Source organism: Lonchura striata, chromosome 4 (genome assembly GCF_046129695.1).
Source record: "Lonchura striata isolate bLonStr1 chromosome 4, bLonStr1.mat, whole genome shotgun sequence".
NCBI lineage: Eukaryota > Metazoa > Chordata > Aves > Passeriformes > Estrildidae > Lonchura > Lonchura striata.
The window spans coordinates 72,591,074-72,616,197 of NC_134606.1; the positions used below are offsets into that span (position 1 = coordinate 72,591,074).

General features: G+C 46.2%; 1 protein-coding gene across 2 annotated transcripts; it reads left to right on the top strand.

The window, feature by feature from the left end:
• The first annotated feature begins 160 nt into the window (after positions 1-160).
• Positions 161-24,698, top strand: MOB1B (MOB kinase activator 1B). Of its 2 annotated transcripts, none has more exons than XM_021529560.3 (6): positions 161-286; positions 15,281-15,447; positions 17,870-17,963; positions 18,995-19,128; positions 20,266-20,429; positions 20,715-24,698. In XM_021529560.3, the coding sequence occupies exons 2-6, from the start codon at positions 15,393-15,395 to the stop codon at positions 20,790-20,792; spliced, it is 525 nt and encodes a 174-aa protein (XP_021385235.1). In that variant the 5' UTR covers positions 161-286; positions 15,281-15,392; the 3' UTR covers positions 20,793-24,698. The 2 variants fall into 2 exon arrangements, with proteins under 2 accessions (XP_021385235.1, XP_021385234.1); XM_021529559.2 differs by lacking the exon at positions 161-286 and adding an exon at positions 1,122-1,225.
• The last annotated feature ends 426 nt before the right edge of the window (positions 24,699-25,124 follow it).

Here is a 25,124-nt window from a genome sequence, read left to right on the forward strand (position 1 = left end):
TCAACGCTTTGGCTAAAACAGCCACAAGGAGAATTGCAAACATCGTGAAATGCTTTTTAATTACACCATTGCTGCCCAGTGAAAGACTGGATTTTAAAGGTGTCCTGAAAACAGTAGTGTAATTTTAATTTACTTAGAAATGCACTGACCTGGCATTTTCACTTAGTCTGAAGGACAGAGAGTGGAAAATGCAGTTTCAGCATTTAAAAACGTGAGGGAAGCAGATGACTGTCAGTGTGGCCACCTAAGGCCATAGAGCTGAAACCCCTGACTTGCTGGATGGAAGGTTAGTGTTGCGTGGGACTGTAGCCTGTTTCGATGTGCTGATTTTTCCTGATAAATCTGAAAGTCAACAGGTTTTTCTCTGGCCTGCCTGCAGCAGTGTGAGGTTTTTGGGATGGCTGAATCCCCTTGGGGCACAAGGGAATCCCTGGAGGTCATGCTGCCTGTCGTCCGCTGTCACCAGAATCTGGCTTCTTACTGACCTAAACAGAGCCAGGTTTTTGCATGAAAATTATACTCTGGGATTGCAATTTCTGCCATAAAGAGCACTGGGAGGTGACTATATCTGGCTGCCGAGGGTTTATTTGAAAAACTGCACATTTTTTACCTCAGAAGTTTGATTTTTTTTTTACCTCAGCCGCCCATAGTGTAACCTGAGGGGTGCCCCTGCTTTGCTCACCAGCCCAGTTAGAAATTGCTGACAAATCAAGTATTAAGAAATACTGGAATCCCTTTTGTCACGTTTCGTTAAAAAAGGTTTGATGAGGAGGGCAGCAACGCCGTTGATACCTTGTGGTGACCTGTGGGCTGGTACCATGCCCGCTTTGTCCTGAGGGGACAAGGGGGCTCGGGAGGGGCAGGGGGTGCCGGTTCCATGGAGGTGTCGGGGGCGCTCACACGGGCCTCTCTAAGGGGCGGCGCGATGGCCGTGATGGAACGGCTGTGAGGGGACCCACGAGAAGGTTCTCTGAGGGAGAACCCCACGGCCCCGAGAGGAGCCCGGCAGTGCCGGAGCCCCGCAGCCGTGAGGGAGGCGGCGGCGGCGGCGCGGGGGCCGCTGGGGGCGATGGCGGCCGGGCGGGCCGTGTCCCCGCCCCGCGGCGCTCTCCCCGCACCCGCCCGCCCTCCGCCGCCGCCGCTGCCATTGGGAGCCGAGCCGCGCCGCGCCGAGCCCAGGCAGCCGCCGGTCCCGCTCTTCCGCCATCGCCATGAGCTTCTTGTTGTGAGTACCCGCGGGGTGTGGGGGGGCTTCTCCTCTTGCTCTGCGCCGTCCCGTCGGGCAGGGCAGGGCGGCACAGCCCACCGAGCGGCCGCGGCCGCCGCCCGCCCGGTCGCTCGCTGCCCGCCGCTCCCCGCCGGCCTGGCGCCCGCTCGCCGCTCTCTCCCTTTGTGCCCCGGACCCCCGGCGGCCCCAGGAGCAGCCGCCCCCCTCCGCCGGCAGGGAGCGGCGGGGCCGCCGCTGCCGCCGCGCCGTGAGGGCGTTTGGAGGGCGGGCGAGCGAGAGAGCGAGCCGGGCTTCCCCTTCCCGTGCGGCTTCCCCTTACGGATACGAGTTTGGAAACAGCCAAGCATCACCGGCCCCGGGGACCTGCCCGGCGGAGGGGTGTCGCTGGGTAGGCGAGAGCGGGGTCGGGGTCAAACTGCCACCGGACCGCCGAGGGGTCTCCCCGAGGTTTTACGGTATTTTCATGCGTGTTTCTGGTTTCTGGCGGGCAGAGGTCGGTGCCGTAGCGTTGTGTGGCGCAGCTGGGTCGGGAGCTGGCGTGCGGAAGCGAGCCCCGGTGCGAGGATGGGGCGGGTGGGGCTCCGCGGCCGCCGGAGCCCCGCTAAGGACCCGGCCGGGCTGTGCTGCGGCAGCGGAGAGCTCTCGGCAGTCGGGGCGATTCAGGTGCGGGCAGAGCCACGCTTCTTGAAATTTTGCTTCGTGGGCAAGAACCGAATGAACTTTGGTCCCTCCCCTTGGAAACAAAGACGAGGTACTTGTGACAATTAACATAAACCGGTTCAGTGACCTATTAATTAAGGCGAAGATGCGCTCTAGGGAAAGAAGGGCGATCAAGGCGGCTGAAAAAGAGACCCTGGAAGAGGCGAGCTCCATTAGGGCCTTGTCCCCGCTGAGTGTTCCCGCACACTGCGGGTCCCGTGGGACTGCTGCCGCTGTTAGAGGCTTACATTGATAACCAGCAGATGGAAACGTGGCCTGGGCTTAGAGAAGAGACTTTATCTCAGAGCTGGAGTGTTCTAGTAAGTTGTGTTCTCATGGAGACAAATAATCCTGGCGCTGGTTTCCTCCTCGGTTCCTCCCTTGTGTTTATCTTTTAACTCTGCCATACCCATCCCCGCTGGCCTGTCGTGCTCCGTGCTCCCGGAGGGATTCCGAAAGGCACCGGGAGGTGGGTGCAGATGATTGTCCGTGGGTGGAGGCGCGGTGCTCCTAATGAGGAGCCCAGCTGTCCCTCTCCTTCGTAATTCTCAGCTGCCACGGTGGATGGAGAAGGGGGGACAGGATTTCGAGTGTCTTGGGAGTCTGCTTTGCAAATTAGAGAGCCTCTTTCTCTGTGGCATTTGGCTAACTGGGAATGGAAAAGCATGAAAACCTCCATGCTCGGTCACAGGCAACAGTGAGATGCTCGTTTCTTTTTTTTCAGAAACCTAGGATAGCAAACCTTTACCCCCATCTCCATTGTTCCAAGTTATCCTTCTGGATGAAATACAGAAACGGAGACTAGAGTTAATGCTTGGGAAAGCTGCCTCAGCTGTTGTTGGCAGAGTGCTGTAAATGGCACCTAATTTGCTCACCTGCAATCTAGAAGTGGGTTCAAAAAAAAAGGTTGAATATATGCCTGCTAGGCCTCCATGTAACCAGGGGAACTTTCTGTGATGCGAAATTTAGCATGATGTTCTGTCAGACTTGAGTTTTGGCTTGATAAGAGTTATTCCAAGATAGTGTGTGGATGTCTGCAGGTGCATTCATAATGCTAGCTAGCATTTTGCCTGCAGCCCCCCCCCCACTTTTGCATGGTACTTGCAACACAGTCTTTCACAGTGTTTTTTCACCCCTTTGTCACCAATGTGGAGGTGCCAGCGTTTGTTCCCAGCCACGGTGACACTGCTGTCCTTCGGTGTGCAGACTCACAGTTTGGGGCTGCCGTGAGGATTGGATTGTCCTTGTGCATCTGCGGCAAGGTTTCCTGTGTGGCAGCGAACCTGTGGTGCAGGTTTGTCGTCAGGCACCGGGCTGCAGCTTGTCAGTCTGACACCCAGCACGGTGCCAAAAGCTGTGCTCTCCTGCAGGCTTCCCTGCTGTCAGAGAACAGGGGGATTGTGCTGGGATAACACCGCGTGCGTGGGGCCCCCCTTGTCTGCTGACAAATCCGTGGCTATTCTTCCTTGTTGCTAGGGCCACTGATATATAAAGCTACATGGCGGGGGGAAATAAAATCAAGGGGAACCATTGTCTTTTCTGCTTATGGGGAACACTATAAAAAGACTGTCTTGTGAGGCGATTCACTGAATTAATACAACTGGGGTTTGACAGCAATTGTTATTTTCAGAGCTGCGGTTTTCTCTTTCTGATCTGTTTCTTCCTTTCTGAAAAGACTTTGTAAACCTCTCCAACAGTTGAATAAGTTATCCCGAGTCTTTAAAAATGATTTAAAAATTGGAATTGGACTAGAAAAATATCTCCAGTTCCAAAAAAACACTGCTTGGTAAGTTTTCTCTAAAAGGAAATTACAACATAGTTGCAGGTACTTTAGCTTACATCTCCAAGGAAAAAAAATTAAAGATAGTTCTGGTGGGCGTGCCATATGGTAGCATGCTTGTGTTATCCTCTGCTGGCAAGACTTACATAAAAAAGGAAGCTAGATGAAAACCATTTATTTATAAAAGGAAAAGATTCAGATTTATTATTGAAGTTCTGAAATTGTCTTTTCTTTAAAAAAACCCCACGGAACCCCTATCTTTGTGTTAGTGAATCCCTCTCTGAAGTTTCCAGAACAGGGTTTTTTAAAAAAGAGATTAAGTAGTTGTTGCCTGATCAGTCTTGGAAGGACTAGGAGCTGCTGGAGATGAGTGAGGGTCAGTGGCTGTTGTTGGGGATACGTTTTTTGGTGAGTGAAGGCCAAGTTAACTTTTAAACCAAACTGGGGCAAGATGTGCTCTTCCTTCACTGCCTTTTTCTACAGCACAGTGAAGCCTGGCAGCTGCTTCTGATGCTCCACATGGTTTGTTGTTGTGTTTTTTTTTTTTTTAATAATTGTTTAAAATTGAAATAATACTTTGTGTGTAAATATATGTGCAGAAGGTGTAGCAAGGCATTACCTTTTTTTTCCCATGACATCTCTTGCAGATGAATACCAAAATCAGAGCTGATGGATTTGTTTTGAGATAGACAAGCAGTGTGGTCTTCCCAATTCCTCAGGCTGCTCCTGCTCTTGGAGTGCATCAGTGCTGTTTGCTTTTATTCTTTCCTCAGCTTCCCGAGGTGTCAGATCCAAGGCAGACAGTGTAGCAGCTGAGTGCTTTGTGAGTGCTCCTTCCATGCTTTTGGAGATGTGTTTATCTCCTCTTGAATGAGGACTCGCCCAGCGGACTAGTAGGCACTCCTAAACTGAAATTTGGTCATGGAAAAATCAGCAGGTAGGCATTTGCAGTTAGAAATGGGAAATACAGGGGACATCCAGGTATTTCCCCCCCTGTGTTTCAATGTATATGTTTCCTTCTGTTTGAGCTTGAGGAGTGTAAAGCTACTGTGAGATCAGGGCAGAAGCTCTCGACACAGGTATGTGTTAACATAAAATCAGCTGCTTGACCGCTTCCATTAGTGCTGTGTCCAGTTCCTGTCTTGTTTTGTTTTTTTAAGTACCAAGATTGAAAAGTCTCTCGAGTTTTCCCACAAGTAAATTGGAGAGACAACTCCGAAGCTATTGCCAGCTTCCCAAATATATTTTTTTTAAGCCTTGGTAACAGTAATTTTGAGTTTTGAGGAAAGCAGAAGTATTCTGTAGCAGTGGGGTTTAAAGGGAATCAGCTCTGACAATCAACTTAGAGCGAAGTAAAACGTGGGGTTTAGGGTGTCACATAATGGAGTGCTGCTGCCTTATCAGTGATGTCGGAGGTAGACAGCAAGGAAGCTGCTGCCTGGCTTTTATTTCTGCAAGAATGAGTCTGCCTCGGAGTCACAGAGCTGTGCAGACCAGTTCGGGCTGTGAGATGTCTGCGCTTGGCCTGACACTTGGAAAAACAATGTTTGCCCCAGCTGCTGTGTTTTGGGAGCATGTAGTAGGTGAGGTGAGTGATTGTCGCTTCTAAATGTTGTTAGATAGCTCCTTATCAGATAGAAACATTCGTTTGGAATGGAAAAAATAGCTTAGGAAGAAAGGCATTGTTCAGCGTGAAAGTTGTGTTTACTACATCGCAGTGATGTCCGGTCTTAATTGCTTCCTAATTGTTTGCTTTTATGCCACGATTGTTTTCCCTTGTTTGTCCTTCCCTCTTTGTGTAAGTGAGCCAATGCCATTAGCTGTTTGCAGGGAGGAGCTATGGGAGGAGGATCAGATTTGGGATTGATTTGTGTGCCGGAGAGTGGCTGGGATTTTCGTCTTTTGTCACCTTTTACTTTTCAGACAGAGCTTTGGGCCTTTAGGGCCTCTTCGTAGCCACATGCTGTCCTGAGATGTACATTTTTAGTTTGTTTGAAAAAGCATAAAATATTAGAAGCATTTGTCTGCCAGGCAGTGGGTGGCTGGAGGGTTGCAAGAGGCTGACAGAGTGAAGCTGCTTGTTTTTCTTAGAGGAGTAAATAACTGCATTAAATTTGGCCACTTTAAGTCTTCCCTCATAAGCAATAAGGCAGATCTTGCTGCCAGAGCTATCAATAAGCCTCTGACCCACAAATCAGCCTAAACCGCAGGATGTACTTTGCGATGTTTTTAGCATTTGTAAACTAAGCCACTTCCTATTGGAACTGAGCTACAATGAGCTTGCTGTTTGGCTTTTGTTCTTTTTTTTTTTGATTTTTCTTTTCCTTTTAAATACACAGGGAGACTGTGGGTCATAAATTCAGCTGCTTTTTAATCTGTTTTCAGCTAGAAGTATAACAATTACTTTTCACAGACTTGGAAAAATTTCTCCAGCCTCTACATTTCAAGATGTGAGACTGTGAGGATCCAGTGCTTTGCTTTGTCATCTGTGTATGTGGATCTCCCAGATGCTTTCCCAGGGCACTGCTGCTTGGGTAGATATTTTGAGGAGGGGATGTGAAAGAAGGGAATGATAGCTGAGGATTTGCATGTATCCATGCATCTTAAATTGATTCCTGGAAAATAAGTTTGAAATAACTTGTAATTTCTTAGTAAGCTTAGGTAAAAAGAGTGGTGCATCTCAGACATCTCCATTTGCTTCAAGGCTTCGCTTACCATTTCAAATCCATAGCCTGAGTCAGCAGTCAGTTCATCAGGAGGAGATGGTAATTTCGTGTGTCAGTCCCACCCTGAGAATTCATCAAGGTAACAGTAGTTTTTGCCTTGCAAATGTATTTTGGTGCTTCCAAAAGCAATCCGTGGCAGTGAATTCACTCACTCTTCTTGTGTCTTTTTTCCCCCTGAAATGCAGCTTTGCTTCTGGCTTTTTTCTGGTTTGTGAGGGCACTTCTACCTTGTTCACTCTCTCTTCTCCAGTTCACAGCTGATCCTTGTCAGGAATCCATTCCTTTTGGTGTTCTTACACACCTGAAGAGATCCATCCCATGTTCCACTTGAGTTTTTGTTGAGGTTTGCTTGGTTTTTTTTTTTTGTTGTCGTCTGTCCTTGCACCACTTCTTCTTTCAGAGTGGTCACTTGCCTCTGGAGTTAATTGCTTGTGTCCTTGAGATACTGACGTACAAAATCTTAATCTCTTCCTCACTTGAAGGAGAACATCCTGCAGATGAGGACTCATAATGCCTGGATTTGTTGTCTTTATCACAAGTCTAATTCCTTTCTTTATGACAAAGAGAACAAATGAGCTTAGGTAAGCTTTGGTAAATTCCTCTTTTGCTGAAAATTGAGACAACTGAGTTTTGATATAGAAATAATTTCAACCCAAATAATGATTGGGTGGCTTCTCTAATGTAACCTTAATGAAATAACCTATATTTTGTTTCGGTAGCTGGTACTTTAATTGTGTTTTTCCCAACTTCAGTAGCACAGGTCTGGTTTTGCTTGAATGGATTAATTGTTTTAGGGACTTGCTCAGTGTTCTGGATCCAGGAATCAAAATGGCATTACTCTGTCTTTTACTTTATGGCCACAAAATACTGCTTTTTCAAATGCTGAGGTGTACCTTTAGGGAAAAACAGCATCTCTGATGTCCTGTTACTAGCTTTTGTGGTTGACAGCTCTTCTTAAAATTTCTTGCTGCAATGGGAGTGAACAAAATAAAAGAGTAAAAGTCTGAATGTTTAAATTCATAGAATGGTTTAGTTGACTTTGGGCTCATCTGTCAAATGTTTAAGCTTAAATAACTTCAAAAGAAATGTGCTCCTGTCTATGTAGGAGCAGTCATTCCCTCTCAGATGCTTCAGACCGGTGGGTTTTCCTGACAGGAAGATACTTTGGAAGAGATAAGCAAGTTTTCCTGAAGATAGCACATACAGGGTTTTATTAAATGTGGGGGTTGTGTAAGAAATACTTGGGGGTGAGATAATGCAGTGTATTTTTAGAAAGCTGTTAGATTATTCATTGCTGCCTCCTGTCCATTCCTTCTTCCTGTTGTTCTCTGTGTCATTTCTTGCCTCCAATGATTGTTAGTGCCTGGATCCAGACCCCATTTTGCCTATTAATCCAAGTGTAAGTGTAACCTTCTGTCCCTGTTGGAGATTTCTGTTTGTCCTTTGCCATGTTCCTATCCTCAGCCTGTTTTGCATGGGGGTTACAGTAAAGGGCAGCCTTTTAGAAAGTGCTCAAGTGACTTCCCCCATGAAAATTTAGCTAAATTTCTCCTTTAACTGCCTATTCCCTAAGCACATTAAGAGATGGTTCTTTTTATTGTGTTTAAAGGGATTGAAGACTGGCTTAAACTCTTTAGTGAAGTCTTTTTTTTCTTCCTTTGGAAATGCCCTGATGCGATTTCTTAGGTTGTATGACTAGATTTGCTTTAGTCATTCATTAAGCATCAGTTTCCAAAAGCACTGATCAGCATTTTGGGAAGCCATCCATGTTCTGAGGCATGTTCTCCAAACACTATATTTGGTGTACAAATAAGGATCTACATCATCTAATTTGATGCTAGGGCCAAGCTTTTATTACTGCAATGTATCACCCACCCTCAGCAGGTTGTAGATGGCTTTCTGCAAAGCTCTGCTTCCTACTTGTAAATGTATTTACAGGGTGTGACTGTTAGCAGCAGCTTGGGACGCAGAGGGTGTTAGTCATGCACAGACAGATAATTCAGCTGAAAGTAAGGAAATCTGCGAGGCAGGAGCAGCAGCTGGCTGTGAGGAGCAGCAGACACCTTTTGTGTGGGATGCTGCTCCATGGTCGTTACATGGAAGAAGTGCTGAAGTAAAGGAATCACAGGTATCACACATATTTCCTTATGTTTCTTTTATGAATTGCTCAGTTTTATATACAGGGAAGGGTAGGTTAAGAAAAAAACAAGTGTGGTTGTGTCCATGGAATGGTTTATTTGGTACAGTCCTGCAGTAAAGAGGTTTGAAACTTTGTGGAAACTAAACTTGGAAAGGTTACTGGGTGAAGTTCTGACTTGGCATGAAGTTCATGCTGTGCCCTCCCTTTTGAGTTGGCTGATGCTAATTGACAGAAATAAGGGGTCCCTGAGGAAAGAGGGGAACATTAATGGTGAAATAGTGCTGTTCAGCTTGAAGGGAGCTTAATTAGGGGCTGAGATGTTAAAAATAATGAACTCCATCTCGCAGGAAAAAACAAAGCAGTTGAAAAAGGAGTACTTCATGTTTACCTCTTTCAAAGTTCCAATAGCTTGTGCTTTTTAAGCAAGTACTACATGAATATTAGGATATTAGAAGAAATAGATCTAGTTTGGATTGTACCTTACAGTTCCACAAGGTGTGTGTATGTACAGAGTAAATGTTAATACTGAAATAGCTGAGGAACCTAGATTGAAAGGACCCAACAGAACAGCCAAAACTAGTGCTCACTTTCTTAAAAATATAAAGTCTGTTTGTAGTAAGCTTGAAATTTTGTGGGTGAAGACAGCGTTGTGTTTGTCTCGAAGTAGTCAGTGGATTCCTGGGAGTGTGCAACAAAATGTTTGGGATATTCTTGATTCCTCTCATGCCACAGGATTTCAAATGGATGTCAGGAGGAGAACATGGGGAGGTACTTGGGTCTCTGCTGCAAGCTTCTTCGTTGCTAATCGTTGTGAAAATGTGTTTCAAGTTTGGTGGTCTTAAAGCTCTGGGAAAAAGTCTGCGGGAGACTTTGGAGCGGCAGTGCAGCGACATCCACAGAGCGCTCTCAGTCAGCCTTTGGGGAGGCTGCAGGTTTTGTGCCTGGAAGCCTTGGATCCAAGCTTTTCTGTGATGGATACTGCTGTTTGTGGCTCTGGCCTGCCCCTCTCTGTTAGTCCTGCAGGGAACAGGGCAGGAGAGGTTGAGTCACTTCCGCAGCCATGGGCTGTTTTGGGAGTAGTTTAATTGTGTTTGGAGTGCACGGACAGGGCTCTGGTAGTATCCAGTGAGACCAAATGTGACTTGCTTTGTTTATTTTTATTTCCAGGAGATGAAAGTGTATTAAATGAACGTGTTGTAAATGAAACAAGGGGATTTATTTTGGTTGTAAGCATAGCAAACTGATGATGATTTCCCGGTCATGGGATGGGGTTCTGGGCACTCGCTTGTTCCTTGCACTGGGAATTGTGATTGCTTGGGAGAATGGTTGCATCCAAGTGGGTAAACAGCAGGAACTCCATTGGGTGGAGTTGTAGCTGACACGAGTGCTGTAGCACAGCACCTCCCTCTTGTTTACAGGCACTTTCTCAGCCTGCAGATGGGAAAACGGAAGCAGAGGGAAGTGTAGGTGCCTGGCTTGGCTGGAAAACAGGCTGTGGCCACCTAACTTCCTTGTGGGTTTGGCACCATGTGCTGCTGCAGGGGGAGTGAGGGCACAGGGCACAGGGAAGCCACTGCTCTCCAAACACCCTGAGCTTGTCCCCTACTCAGAGCTCAGCCAGCAGAGGTTTCCCTTCAGGTGTGGTCTGGTGTGTGTAAGGGTTGTGCTGGGCCAATTCCACATGGGCTCAAAGTCACTGACTCTAAACTCTGTGTGTACAGCAGAAAAAAAATGAATACAGTTTAAGAATGTGCATGTGTAAGAGTTACGTCAAAGAGGGGTGGTGGCTGGGGCAAGCAAAAGCAAAACTGTTCCTTAAGGCTACCTTAAATAACTTTCTCTTTCCTGCATGTGAATCATCTGATAAACAGCTGCTCTTTTAACGTGTCAAGTCTTGTGCATAATGGGACCCGTGTTATTTAAAAGCTGTTCATGAGGTTGTGCCTTTTTCATCTGCCATCCTGTAGGGAACTTCAGGCTGTGAAGACAGCTTTTTTTCCTGGAAGGGGAGGCCAGATTTCAGTCCCCACTTTGGTGGGTAGAGAATGAAAAATCTCATGGAAACACTGATTTCCCTGTCAGTGCTCCAGTGGAAGGAGGAAATACCATACCCCTTGTGAGAAGCATCTCCAGGTTCAAAAGCCTACAGAGAATTGAAGTTACTCTGTGGTGTAGGTAATAAACAATCAGCCCCATGTATTCTGTTCCTGTAGGAATAACCATGTGCCTGGGGAAGTTTTTCAGTTCAGTGCCACTGATTCCTCTTTAAACCAACACAAAAGCTCTAGGCCTGGAATTGCTTTCAGACCATTGCCTGACCCTCTGGGAGAGCAACTGCGTTGTGTAAGAAGTTGGCAGCTCCTAGCTGCTTCCCAGAGCTGCTGCATGGGCTGCATCCTGAATTCTTGCCTTGCTTTTGTTACCTGCAGATTCAAGTGACTGGACTGAGACAGGCTTCCTGCAATGAATGGGAATTGGATTGGAAAACTTTTTGGTGCTGTAAGAACTGAAGGAAACAACACTTTGCCCTCACACTGTCTCTCTTCAGAACAGAAATGTTGTGACTATTCAGTTTTATAAATAGAAATGTTCAAGTTCACTCTCATCAGTGCAAATTTTGAACATGTTCAGTTTAATTTTACCCGCTGTCCTGATGCTGTGGTTCTCACAGGGAAAGGCTGCAGCTATTGATTTCATTGTCAAAAAGTAGCTCGAGCTTTTATTTTAGTTTCTTTGTTGGCGTGTTGGCTGCTGGAAACAAACTGATCTCACTCTGATGTTCTATTCTTAGCAGGATGTTATCATTTGAAGGCCTGTATTATTGTGTAAAGGCTGGAAGTGTTTGCTTTTCTGGAATTTGGGTCTTGTCTTAGGGTGTTTCTGTTTTTAAAAGAGTTTCTGTTTCTGTTTTTAAAAAGAGGCACAGCGGGACAAGAGAGATAAAGAAGTGCACAGCTAAAACTTGGGGGCTTCTCTGATATACTCACTCGTGTGCCTGTGGCAGTGAGTTGCTGCCTCAGTTTCCCTGTGTAATGAGACACTAATGATCCCTACTTCAAAGGTACTTTGTGAGGATTAATTGATGCTTGGGAAGGCGCTTAAAGATGAAGAAGCGGGAGTTAAAATAGGAAAAGTTTCCATGCCCTGCGTAAATGTTCTTTGCACGGTTTTGTGTTGAGCTTTTTGAGAATCTCTTGGGCTTTTCCAAGTACTTTGAAGGGCTTATTTTAGCCTGGCTGTGGTGGTGATGGCTTTGGGAGACACAGGAGTTAGTCACTCACTCCTTACCCCAGGGAAAGGGCCTCAGCATTAGGGAGCAGTTAGAGGAACGTAGGTGGCAGGTGTGTGCTGAAAATGCTGCCACTGCACAGCATTTGAGGGCCTGAGGTTAGTTCTGTGCTAAGAGGGGTAGCTTTTATGCATAAAGAGCTTAAACTTACCTGGTTTAATTCAGGTTTCCCCAAATCTGTGGCAGACTTGGTGGAAATAGATAAAAATCCCTGCTGAAAGGCTCTGTGGACAAATGGTTGGGAGTGAGGTTTAAGCTAGGCTGGCCCAAGGGCTTCTCCTGGCAGCAGTTACTGGGAAGTTTATCAAGAGCTGAGGCTGGGTATTTAAGCTGCTTTGAGCACAGAACATCTGCCAGTGCTGCGCTCGAAGCTGAGATGAGCTGTTTGAGGCAGCGTGGGGTGAGCAGAACACCTCACATTTTTCCCTTTCTTCTGGAAACATCCTCTTACCAGCCTGAGACCGAGCAGCCTGCAGAACGTGCATCACAAAACCCACCCCCTGCCAGAGGCTGGGTGGCTAAAATGACAGCTTTGCAGGAAATGTGGTGTTCTGTGACGTGGCTGCGTGGGCTCCTGCTGGTGGGAAGGGCTTGCCAAGCCTGCCGAGCCCTGCACACAGCCTCAGACACAGTTCCTCATTCAGTGCTGGGCCCGGCTGCAGCTGCCACTGCTGGGGCTGCAGCTCCCTGGGGGAACAGAAGGGAGTAATCATTTGCTAGGAACGTTCCCTGGGGCAGGGAAGGGAGCAAAGCGTCCTTGGAATTGCTTGAGAAGTCTGTTCTCCTTGGCAGGCTGTATATTGGTTGTGGCACATAGTGGGGATGGTGCTCCATGTTTCATGACCCTTTTATGTCCAAGGAAAATGGGATCTTCACTGGTTTCTCTGTCCCCTCTCACTTCTGCCTTAATATGAAGGAGAGTTCAGAGAGCCTTAACAGGAAAAGGCAGGTGCTGCCTACTGCCTTAAAGCATTTTAAAACCTTGACAGAAATAGCTGATTCCATGATGGAATATAGCTGAAAACAGAATGACCCAGACGTGGATGATTGTGTGTATTGTTGCCCACCAGGCAGAACTCTTTAAAGTTACTTTTTTTTTACTGCTTGCTCAAGGAGTTGAGGAAATAGACCTGGGTCAAGACAGCTTTCTAAATCTGTCACATGAAACAGATTGGAAAAAGTAATTATTTTTTTGATTAAATAATAGGAGAGCTTCTGGACTAATAAGGTAATTGGAACACTGTTCAGTAATGCAATATTTTTAACCAAACTTTCCAAGAAAAACCACATCCTGTAAAGATAGAGGCTGCATTAGGGTGTCTCTGAGCTGTGTTTCAGGGAGTGTGTTAACTGGCTTCGGTGAACTGCATAAATGCATGGAATTCTGATAATTTATTGCCAACGTTGTAGGTATTTCCATAGCATGCAACGACTCCCAGGCTGCAGCTATCCTAATTACTTTTCCTTTTGGATGCCTGCCTGCCTTGTGTGTGAGACCATTTCCTTCTGGCTTAGGGTGACTGTGCTGCATTTGAGAAGCAGGGATCGGAGAGGTGTTGGAGGCAAAGATGGAATGGATAATTTAGTGCAGTACTTCATTCTGTTGTTACACCTTTGACAGCTTATGGGAAGAACTTCCCTGTTTCTGGGAAGGAGGGAGCAGGGATTGAATGCTACCTAAAGGTTTTTCCAGCATGCTGCATTTTCTGCTTCTTTGACCGTGGATCTGTGCAGGGTGTTCAGCACATCTGCAGTGACTTGGTTTGTTGGCTGGCAGACTCCCGAGCTGGGGTGGGTACGGTGAATTCCTACCCAGAGTTTCTCAGAACAAACTACTTACTCAGGGAATTCCTTCACCATGCTTTCCTTGTGCCCTAGTACCAAAACCTCATGCTTACTCTTTGTGCTAAAATACAAAAATAATTGCTTGGGTTAGTTATTTCATAACCTTTTTCCAGGTTGTGTTTAGCTCATGCTGGGTTCCTTCTGCTTCTGCTGACACATGTGGAAAGATAATGATCCCAGTCTCTTCTGCTCTCCAGATGTTTTTGGTTGTATTTTCACTCCTCATGTTGGCAAAGTGCCTCTGAAGTGGCTGTGTTCCTGAAAAGAAAATAATTGTGTTTAAGTAAAGTAATCAGTCGAGAGATTTGGCGTTTTTGATTGTAGTTTTTTTTTGCAGTTTCTTCTTTGTTCAGAGCTGGTTTGAGTCTGGCCTGGCACCAGATGCAGGTGGCTGGAGGGGTGGGAGGTGACAGCAACTCCCTGAGCCGCAGAAGCTTCTCACTCCCACTGGGAGGCAATTAATTAATTCAGGATTTGTGTCTGGTATCCTGGTTTAGGGTGAGGTGCAGATGACTAGAAGGAGCCAGGAGTGTCCTGCAACAGAGCAGACAGGAGCAGGGTGTTCCCTCCTTCGCCTTCTGGCTCCTGGTTGCATTTAGCAGCAGGCTGGTGTTGCTCAGGTGTCCATGTCAATGTTCATGGCTGTGCAGCTGTATCATCCCAGGATCCCTGGAAGTCCAGCCAAGCCCTTCTTCACAGCACCCAGGATTACTTCAGAGCCCTGTGGGAAGGGGAGGGTGCTGCTGCTCCTTTGGGGCCTCAGAGAGTCAGAGCAGCTCTGGGACCATAGAGCAGAATCCCAGAATCCCAGGGTGGTTTGTGTTATAAGTGACCTCACAGCCCATCTTGTTCCAAACCCCTGCCATGGACAGGGACACCTTCCCCTAGCCCAGGTTCTTCCAAGCCCACTCCAGCCTGGCCTTGGACACTTCAGAGCTTCTCTGGGCAATCTGTGCCAGGTCCTTGAATAAAGAGAGACAGCCCTTGCATCCCATCAGTGAGAAATTCTATTTGGTTCTTAGAGAGGTAGTGAAATATTGGCCAAGTCTTTTTATATAAAGGAGTGAGATCTGGATAGTATTTGTTATGAGAATTCTGCTGTCTGGGTTTCACAGCTTTCCACTTGCATTGGAATTCAGAGCTCAGTTTGCCTGTTCTGACAGAAGTCTTCTCTCAGCTCATACACAAAAATACTCACAAATATTGACTCACTTGACTCTTCCCTGCAAATATTTAATTCTACACATCATGTTTCTGACATGTGAGCAGCTCATGTGCCATCCGGGCTCACTGCCGTGGTTCAAATGTCTAAATGTTTTTTCTAAGCCAGACCATGTTTTTCCAAACAAATGTTTAGGTAAGGAAGTGATTAGGTGAGAAAGGGGTTTAAAAAAAGTCAGAATACCTGCTAGTTTAGCATCCCAATTTTTGGTAAATACACTGCTGCAACGTGCAAATATGTGAATGGGTAAAGTATTTAATGTTCATCTTGTCTTACCTGGGACTGGTCTGCTTGTTTCCTTTTTGCTTCCCGTTCCAAAAAGTCTCTAAATATTTCCTCTTTCCTTTGCAGTGGCAGTCGCTCTTCCAAAACCTTCAAACCAAAGAAGAATATTCCCGAGGGGTCTCACCAGTACGAGCTGCTAAAACATGCAGAGGCCACGCTGGGAAGCGGCAACCTCCGGATGGCTGTGATGCTTCCAGAAGGGGAAGACCTAAATGAATGGGTTGCAGTTAACAGTGAGTCACTGGCCTTTTCTTTATCATGGGGGTGTTGGAAGTGGGCTGACACTTGGGGCACCACAGCTGTGTCCCCCTTTCTATTCCTGGAGAAAAGGGGAGTTGGAGGACCTTGCTCTCCAGAACTTCCTGACAGGAGAATGCAGCCAGGTGAGGCTTTGCTCCCAGGGAACAGGGGCAGGGTGATTGGAAACAGCCTCAAGGTTCAGGTTGGACATCAGGAAGAATTCCTTCATAGAAAGTGTTGTCAAGCATTGGAGGTGTTGGAGTCCCCATCCCTGGAGACGTCCAGGGGACAGATAGACATGGCTGTCAGAGGGTGGGGATCAGCCACAGGTTGGACTTAATCTTAGAGATCTTTTTCCAGCCTGAATGATGCTGTGATTCTAAGAGGGTTTGTAATTTTCCAAAAGTTAGTTCCTTTTGTTCCTACCAAGTTTTGAGCCTTTGCTCTGGTAAATCTCTGATGTCATTCTTTTAACTTCCTCTAAAGCTTTGTCCAAACTCTCTGCTTTCAGGCCAAGCAATGATGCCTAAATTAGTGTTTTCTGATTGCTTGACCTTGTTTCCTCCTCCTCCCTCTCCCTGCTGCATGAATTTTGCCCTCTGCTCCTAAAGAATGGATTCTTCCTTTGCACTCCGTAGCCTGTGCAGTTTTGGCTGCCACAAGCTCTGTGTTCTGTGCCCTTTGTGGGTGTTTGCTCATCTTTTGCCTCTCAGGCTTGGTGTGCTCCAGTGGTGGTACAGGATTGATTTGTGCACTGCAGTAGAAATTATGCTTGAGTTAAATGTCCTCCAATTGTTTCTGTGGTTCTGCCTTTTTTCTTCTTGCTCTTTGACATGTTTGGGAAGTGAAAACATCCCACTGACTGTCACCTTCCTGTTCCCAACCAGTCATGCAGTGCTCTGGTGCTCCACTTGCCACTGCTTCCAGGGCAGGCTGGAATTGCTGACACCATCCTTTGCCAAAGTTAATTCACACTGCATTGCAAAACTAGGCTAGAGAAAAAGACCAGCCCACTTGTGTGAGTAAGCATTGCTTAAGATGCTTCATGTATTGCTGGCATCCTTCCTCCTTCACTCCGTGTGTCTGCTTTCCTGTGTGGCAGCAATTTCATCCCTTCTCAAGTGACTTGCCTGCTGAATTAGCTGGAAAGGAATTGTAGCTGTGTAACTAAAGTGAGCTGGTGATGGGCTCCCTTCCCTCAGCATCCCTGCACCACACCAAGCTCCAGCAGTAGCTGTGAGCCTCTTCTGCTCACAGAGGGGTCTTTTCAGGAGACAGAATGTGTGACTTCAAGTCATTGTTTTCACCCTTCTCAACCCTGAGAGCACAAAACCAAACATGCTCTGCCCTTCTGCTTCTTGCTCTGCTTTCAGCCTGACTGGTGTCTTAGGAAATTACTTGATGGGCCTGTGGATTTTGAGACTTCCAAGTGTGAGATTTGCCGTAATCAGGCATTCTGTCAGAGCCTGTGTGGGTTTTCTGAACATGCTTGCCTCAAAGCAGGCAGTGGTTTCTGCTGGGAGCAGGGAATGGAAACTTAATTAACAGTTCCCGTGGGCATTTGAGAACCAGGGCTGGTGTCCTGCATCCTGCTGAGCAGTAGCTGTAGTGCTGTTTGTCTCATCTTGGCTGTTTATTCTCTGAAAAATACCTGCAGATAAAGTGGGTTTTATAAGCTGATTGCAGTGACTGCAGTTCCTCATGACAAAATGAAAAATAACTTTCTTCTCCAAGAGTTCGGAGTAGTTAACTGGAAGAGTAACTATAACAGTAGGGTTACATGGGCAATTAGGAAGAAATCCTTCCCTGGGAAGGTGGGGAGGCCCTGGCACAGGTTTTCCAGAGAAGCTGTGGCTGCCCTGTCCCTGGAACTGTCCAAGGCCAGGTTGGATGAGGTTTGGCGAGACCAAAGATAGCAGAAGGTGTCCCTGCCCATGGCAGGGGTGAAACTGGATGGTCTTTAAATTCCCTTCCTACCTGAAGCAGTCTGGGATCGTATGAGATGTTTTTGGCAAAGGTGGGCCTGAGGGAAGCCACTGTCGCTTAATGAGTACCTGCCCTCTCTAGTTGTAAAGTTTATGCTGAAAATCTTTCTTTGATTCCACGCTTGCCAGTAGAATTTGGGATTGTAATGAAATGCACCAAACTTTCAGGAAGGGAAATAACCAGGTGTTCTCCTTCCTTTTTCTTCCTCCAACTGAAGATTTTGCTGCACTGAACAATTAAATAGTTCTTGCTAGAGGCTGTTACAGAAAGTTGGTGGTTGTGTTCTGCATCTCTCTTAAAATGGATCTTCAAAAAGCAACAACAACAGAGTTATTTTCCTAAAAACTGTTCCAAAACCTGTGCTTTACAGTCTGGGCTGTAGGAATCTTGTGCTGCAGAGAGCTAACGGGTGGTTTCCTTGCTTTTCAGCCGTCGACTTCTTCAACCAGATCAACATGCTCTATGGAACCATCACGGACTTCTGCACGGAGGAGAGCTGCCCTGTGATGTCTGCTGGCCCAAAGTAAGAGCATGTTTCTCACACACTGGTGACTGGGTACAGTTTTTGAGATGATTTTTCATTTAAAAGCTTGAGACCAGCTGAGAAGAGTGCCAGGGTTAGGTGGCAAGGATGTGAAAGAGAAGAAAGATTTGAACATCTGTTATGCTGTTGGGGAATAGCAAGTTGATATTTTTTTGGTCTGTGTTCATATTTGTTTGGTGTTTGTTTATTTTTTCATTTAACCTGGGAAGTAAATTAATTATCGAAATTATTTCCCCCCTTCTTTATTTTTCTGAAACATTAATGAGGGTTTCTTAAAGGAAGGTTTAAAGTTTTTATATGCAGGCATTCCATTAGCACTTACCAAAATATTCCTTGTACATATTGCAGAAATAGTAGATATCTGGATAAGAATCCCTGTGCCCTTCTTGGATTCTTGTTTATGCTTTTGCTGAGACATCCAGTGTTTCTGCTTTTTCTTGCTCTCTGTTTCAGTTTGTTGTTTTGCTCTGGCTCCAGATGAATCCCCTGGCACCTCAGCTAAGTGTTGGTATTTGTCCTACATGAATCCCACTTAAGTCTTGGTATTAGGGCAGTACTGGGTGGTGAGAAATTGTGCTTTTTCATAAACCCAGACACATGGTCCATTTGGTGTCTCTGGGATATCTGCATGTGTTCTTGGAGACAGTTTTAAAATGCTTTCAGACCCTCTAATTTGTTTTTTTTGTCCCGTTGTGAGCAACACCTTCATAATCCCTCCTCAAATTTGTTTATGGTGAAAATATTCTCCCAGCAGCAGTTCTAACAAAACCATATTTGCTAAACAAATGGAGAGGACAGATTGACCAGATGCTTAGCAAGCGTTGCATAAAACCGCGTGTGTGATGTGTAACATACAAGCCCTGTGGTTCACCTGGGAGCTGGTACTGTCAGACTCCCCATGTGAGGTGTGCTTGGGGTTTTTCAGCAGTACTTTCCCAGATGATCCACCCTCTGGCAAGGCCCATCAGGAGTGACTCTCTGGTGCTAAAGGCTGCCCTGTCTCACCCCAGGTACGAGTACCACTGGGCAGATGGCACCAACATCAAGAAGCCCATCAAGTGCTCCGCACCAAAGTACATCGATTACCTGATGACCTGGGTCCAGGACCAGCTGGATGACGAAACGCTGTTTCCTTCTAAAATTGGTAAGGGAGTACCTGCAGCTGAGCAGTGCACTCGGGTTACTCCTGCACAGGAACACTCCAGTGTTAAAAGGTCTCCTCAGTGTGGGGCAGGTTTAGAAGGTTACATTATCTATCTGCACACACTTATCTTTGAAGGTACGTTGTACTGCATGAGCTCTGATCCATGTGTTAGTACTCCTGATAAACACCTGTCACAATTAGTACCATTTCTAACTAATGGCTGGTTCTGTTAATCGAGTCTGGTGTTTTATTCACTTGGAGCAGTGAGTTGTTTCTTTAGAAATAACAGCAGAGGATCTCAGACCCTTATAACCAGGCAGCTTTTTGTCACAGAAGAGATGTCTGGGTGTCTGGAGGAACTTTCAGGCCTTATCTCTAAAGAAGCTGAAGTGCAGCTTTGATCTTAAGTCAATTATTTTTTTTTTTTTGCTTGCCTTTTTTTGAAGTGAAGATGAAAAATAGATGTTTTAAAGAGGCTTCTTTTAGGAAAGCAGGAGGGAAATAATGACCAACCAATAGTTTAGGAAAGATAACAGAGGAGGTCTCTTAGTTGCCTTAACTTTGTAAATAATTTGAGGCTTTTGACACATACTCATTGAGCTTCTTTAGAGAAACCGTGCCTTCAGAGAGAGTTTCAGAGGCCACAAACTAACCAGCTAAGTATGAATTTCCCGTGTGCTGCAGCAGCCAGAGGAGGAAATGCCATGTACATGTGTGCAGGGCAGGCTGCAGCAGGAGCATGAGAACATTAATGGTGAGACCTGGAAGCATTGGTGAGCTCCTGACTGGCCTCAGAGCATCCAGAGCCTCTGGCTTTTAGGCAGGTCTTGAGCACTGGGAAAGGCTGCAGAAGAGCTAAGCTCACTGGGGAGACTGCTGGGTGAGGAGGAGCTAGACAGGTTTCCTGTTTTTAGAGGGTTGATACATATCTTTTTTTAGCCTGGGGAAGTGGCAGCTGAAGAGCTCATGACTCCCAGTAGCCGCTTGCCGTTTCCCAGCCAGTTTTAATAAAATCTGTGCAGTGACAAAGGTCTGCTGTTGAAACTGATTCCATCTGCTCTTGCTTGTAGTGGCTTTCACAACAGACAAACGTGGCCTGGGAGCTGAAGAATAAGCCCTCTCTTTTCTTCTTCCCAGGCGTACCATTCCCAAAGAACTTCATGTCAGTGGCCAAGACAATTCTCAAGCGTCTCTTCAGAGTCTACGCCCACATCTACCACCAGCACTTCGACCCGGTGATCCAGCTGCAGGAAGAGGCACACCTTAACACTTCTTTCAAGCACTTTATATTTTTTGTTCAGGTAAGGATATGGCAAACAGTGTTCTCACTTCCAAGCTACATTATCCCCCTTCCCTTGTGGAAAAAAAATCAGCATCGTCTGAGGTTTCCTTCCTTTAAGAGGGAGGAAAAGCTTCAGGCAGTGGAACACTTGAGGTCAGCAAGTGGCAGATGGGCAGGGGAGGCTGTAGTGGCCCAGCCTGGGCTTGGAAGCTGACTGCCGAATGAATTCTGGCTAAATAAGGCTTCTCACCTCAGCTGTACCCACAAAACTCTCTGTGTGTCTTTCTCCTCATCCCTGTTACAGGAATTCAACCTTATTGATAGAAGAGAACTTGCGCCACTTCAAGAACTGATTGAAAAACTCACCTCCAAGGACAGATAAAAGGAAGAAGACTTCTTGAAGTCACTTGTTTCTTTAAGCGAGCGTGTGGTATTTGTTTTTTGTTAATTTGTTTTTTAAAAAAAAAACAACAAAACAACCCCCCTCTGCTGTTACCAGTGACAGCTAAGATCTACTTTCTGTGCTTTTATTAGGGGAAATCTTTTCTCTGTTAGTGACATGTGGTAAATAGCTTTTTTTTTATTAATATTATTTTACTGTTGTTATTCATTGTGGAATTTCTAGCAGGTGCTGAGTGTTTATTAAGGAAACGTGCTTGGTTGAGGGATTGATTCTGCTGGTGGATGGGTTCTTGTGTTGTGTCAGTGGTGTAGCCCATTCTCATGAAGTCCCTGGAAGACTTGCTTACATTTTCCAAGTGCCTTGGCAGACTCACTTCTGAGGTGCAAAGCACATACAATACTGAACATTGCTGGAAACAGAAAATATGTACTAACACCCAGACACTTACTTGTTTTAAAAATATATATCTATGCTTACACTAGAAAAAAAAAAAAGCCATAACTTGCTGAAATCAATGATCTCCAGCTTTTAATACAGATACTTGTCTTATTTTTTTAGAGATGAATATAGAATTTTTCAAAACTAGATTACTTCTTATGAAGAAAAGCGAAGTTCTTGCTGAAGTGAAACGGCGAAGGTGGTGTCGAAATTACACAGGCCTTGTGCTTAGCAAGCAGTTGCATGCCTGCTGTCTGGGACTTTGCATATTTGCTTTTATTTTCTTAGCAGGAGAGCATCAGTTGGGTCAGCCAGCTTGTTAAGTTCCCCTAGCAGTTGCCAAATGAACAAGTAGTTTGCACAAATAAAATTAGGGAAAATATTCCCTATTAAAAAATTGCACTGGGATAGTAGTAATAATAATAATAATAAGGGAAACCTGGCTTGAAAAATAACTGCTGGAAAGGTGTTTTTAAGTTAGGAATGCAAAGCCTGGCTCTGAGGAGGGGCTCTGGTGGTCAGTGTTTGCTGTTTGAGGAAATCTACCTTGGACGGGAGATAATTTTTGGGGCTGCTTTGGAGTTATGTTACTGTGGTGGTGTTCTCCCTCTTTTAAAACCACTGCCCATCTTCAGGGAGCTCCAGCTGTTGGGAAAAGCAGCAGGAACAGGGGAAGCCAAGGTGAGCACGTGGTAGAGAAGTCCAGCTTCTGTTTTGCATGCCTTGGCTCGACCAAAAACGCAGTCGAGTTGGGGCTGGTGTGCAGGAGCCTGCAGGAGAGGTGGGTGAGAGGCCATTGGCACGGCCAGCAGGGAGCAGCTGAGCCTAGAAGTGACTCACCTGAGAGCTCCTGGGTTCCAGTGAGGGATCCTGAACTTCTGGCTTTTCCTGTGCCACCATCCGCACGACAGCGCCAAAGCCACCCATCTCCCAAATTCCAACTGCTCGGTTTGGACACGGAGTGAGCAAGGCAGGAGCTCCCAGGTGCTAAACAGGGGATGCTTCCCATTTCAGGGTGACTCCTTGGTTTGGTGTCATGTGCCAGCAAGCAGCAGGAAAGATAAAGGTGTAGAAATGAGGATTTGCTTGGACACGGCAGTGCAGTGGTTCACGTTCCTGGCACGCTTCCGCCCTAGGAGGGTTTAGTTCTTGTTGTTGTTGCAGTTTTTTTATTTTGCACAGCCAACTCTAGAAATCCAGAGGCATCTGCTGCAATTCAGCCCATCAGAATTGGAATGTATAAAAATGAGTCTTAGGTGGATAGTGTGTTTTTTTTAATTCAATATCTGGCAATAGAAAGTCTTTGACCAAGTAGTTTTTAGGCACGTAATAAAAGCTTGGAGATCATGATTTGCCTGACAGCTGTATGAACACATTGTTTAATTACACAACACTTGAAAATAACATCATTGAGGACATGTTTGCAGTAGTGGGGATTTTGGATCCCTGTGCTGTTTCTTTTTGCAGCTTTTCATTGTTGTTTTGCTTCTGAAAGCTGTGGGACCAGACGTTGACATGTGTTTACACTCTCGGAGTAAGGGCACATGGAAATGCCACTCAATGGAATCTGGATCGAGTGAATGTGTTTATAAAATAGTGCATTTATGGGTGGAAGGGAGGGGACACCCCCTGCCCCTCCACATAAACCCCAGAGAAGCCAACCCTGCTCTACTCCAGGCCCTCACTTTGGACTTTGAGGGGTGACGAGCACTGGGTGACAAAACCTCCCAGCTTTGCTCATGGGGAGCAGAAAGTGCCAGTGGGGTTGAAGCAGGCTGTGCTTCCAGGGCTGCCTCAGGCCTTCCAGTCTGGTGGGGTCCCGAATTCATGTGGTTTGTGATGCTCTGCTGCTAGCAGCACGTTGGATGTTGTCAGGGCTCTGGGTGGTGACTCCTCCCTGGAGCTGGGAAGGGACGAAGGGCCGAGCCCACGGAGCTCAGCTGGCAGTGGATGGATATGGGATGTGTTGGCCAAGTCTTTCCAGTCCCAGATAGGGATACAAGTTACTCATGCAAAGAGGAACCAAACCACCGCCGCCTGCTGCTGCCGGAGGCTGAGGAGACAAAGCAGGTTCTGAGGGGCAGGCAGCCCATCTGCAAGTATCCAGTTTCTTTTCCTGCTTACTATGCAACGTAGAGCTTTGAACTTCTGCTTTACCATGGAGATGGAGAGGAGCAGTATCCTTACTCAGTCCTTGGGAACTGAGCCCTCTCCCAGTGTCCCTGACCCTTAGTTACCAGGTAAGGACACCTACTTGCTGCTATGGACTCAACTTACCTTTCAGATTGTTCCTTTCTATTTCTCACCCCCCTTCCTTTCTCCCGGGTCACCAGACACAGTTTTGCTATGAACACATCCTGTTGGATAGCTGTGCTTTTCCTTGCTGCCCTCTCCTCCTCTCCTGCCTGCCCAGAGTGCTGTTACTGTACATAACCCCCCTTTTGGCTGGATTATCTGAGGAGCTGCAGCACGAGCAGAGATTCCTTGCTTTTTTTCCCCATTAAACTATTCCCTTCTGTGCCGGATCTCGTTTCCTTCACTGCTGGTAGCAGTTGTCTCTTTTCCAATCCCTCACTCCTGAAACCACTGGCAGTTTTATGGATGCCCATCGTTTTTTCCTGCATATCTTCTCTTTTAACACGAGACTAACATTGGTGATTTTCAGTGTTAATCCTTCTTCATTCCCCGCATTTCTAATGATTTCCTCTTGCCAGGTTCAGTTTGCAGCCTAGGAAAATACCCAATTACCTTATTTTGTTGGAAGAACCGATTCCCCAGATTGTTCATAGAATATTGTATTTTTAGGGGAGATTAATTTTTTATAGCCACTAAACTATACTCATTATTTTTGTACGTTTGCAACTTGGGGACAATTTTCCGAGCCGTGTCGTGGAGGGAGCGTTTATTGTCGTGGCTGTTGGACTGCTTGGGAATGCTGTGGTTGTGTGGTGTAGAGGCACATGCCCTGAATGTGCACTGGGAGAGAGAGAGAGAAGGATGCAATAACAAGGTTTGAATAAAAACCAACGAGGTTTCAGTAAAAATGAATGAGGCTTCAGTGAAAGGCCATTTTTGAAGGCAAAAAAGAAATTAATTCTGAGAGCGACACTAACCTTTCCTCCTCCTTGAGAATCCTGAAAATGTGGGAGAAAAAGCAGTGTAATGTATAAAAATGCAAGGAGAGAACCCTTACTGTGAGCTAACTGTGCCAATACCGCTTCAGTTTGTAGTCACTGATGGAGATTTCAGTTCTAAATGAAAACAGCTTTTGATCAAAAAAGAATAAGTTGAATGTCTGAAAATCCGCACCGTGTTTATTTGAGAGTTGTAAATAATGTATACAGATGGTTGTATGTGATGGGGCAAAATATTTAAATCCTAGGGTTTTTTTTTCAATAAGAAACTGAAGGCTGTTTATAAGAGAAAATAAATAGCTATGTTTGACCATGACTGTCTTCTTTATTTCCTTCTTGGGCTTGCTCCTCAATGGTCTCCTACTTGTAAATAGATTTTTCCCAACCCCCATGTATATTGGAGACATCTGAGCAGGACACACCCAAACCCAAGGGTGTTGTTGGCTGGCCGGTGCCCCAGGAGCTGCAGACTCCACTTTTGGCCCTGCCCAGCGGCACAGGTGACTTTTTTTTGGCTTTTCTTTCTCCCAAGACCCCAACAGCTGGAGCACCCCAGATTTCCTGCCCTGCCACCCAGCAGGGGTTCTGGAGTGCCCTGCCCCGTGGTAAGTTGCTCACACACCCGGCTGGAGGGCAGTTTGGAACAAGGTGGTTGAAAATCTGGCTTTTACTTGAATTTTTTCCACAAATCGGGGGCCACAACTGCCTTGCTGCTGGTGCCCATCCCCTTGGCTCAGGA

Bases quoted from the DNA above. Each gene is read 5' to 3' on its own strand.
- MOB1B (XM_021529559.2), top strand. The intron at 15,448-17,869 runs GTGAGTCACTGG...CTTGCTTTTCAG, and splicing joins TGAATGGGTTGCAGTTAACA to CCGTCGACTTCTTCAACCAG. The intron at 19,129-20,265 runs GTAAGGGAGTAC...TCTTCTTCCCAG, and splicing joins GCTGTTTCCTTCTAAAATTG to GCGTACCATTCCCAAAGAAC.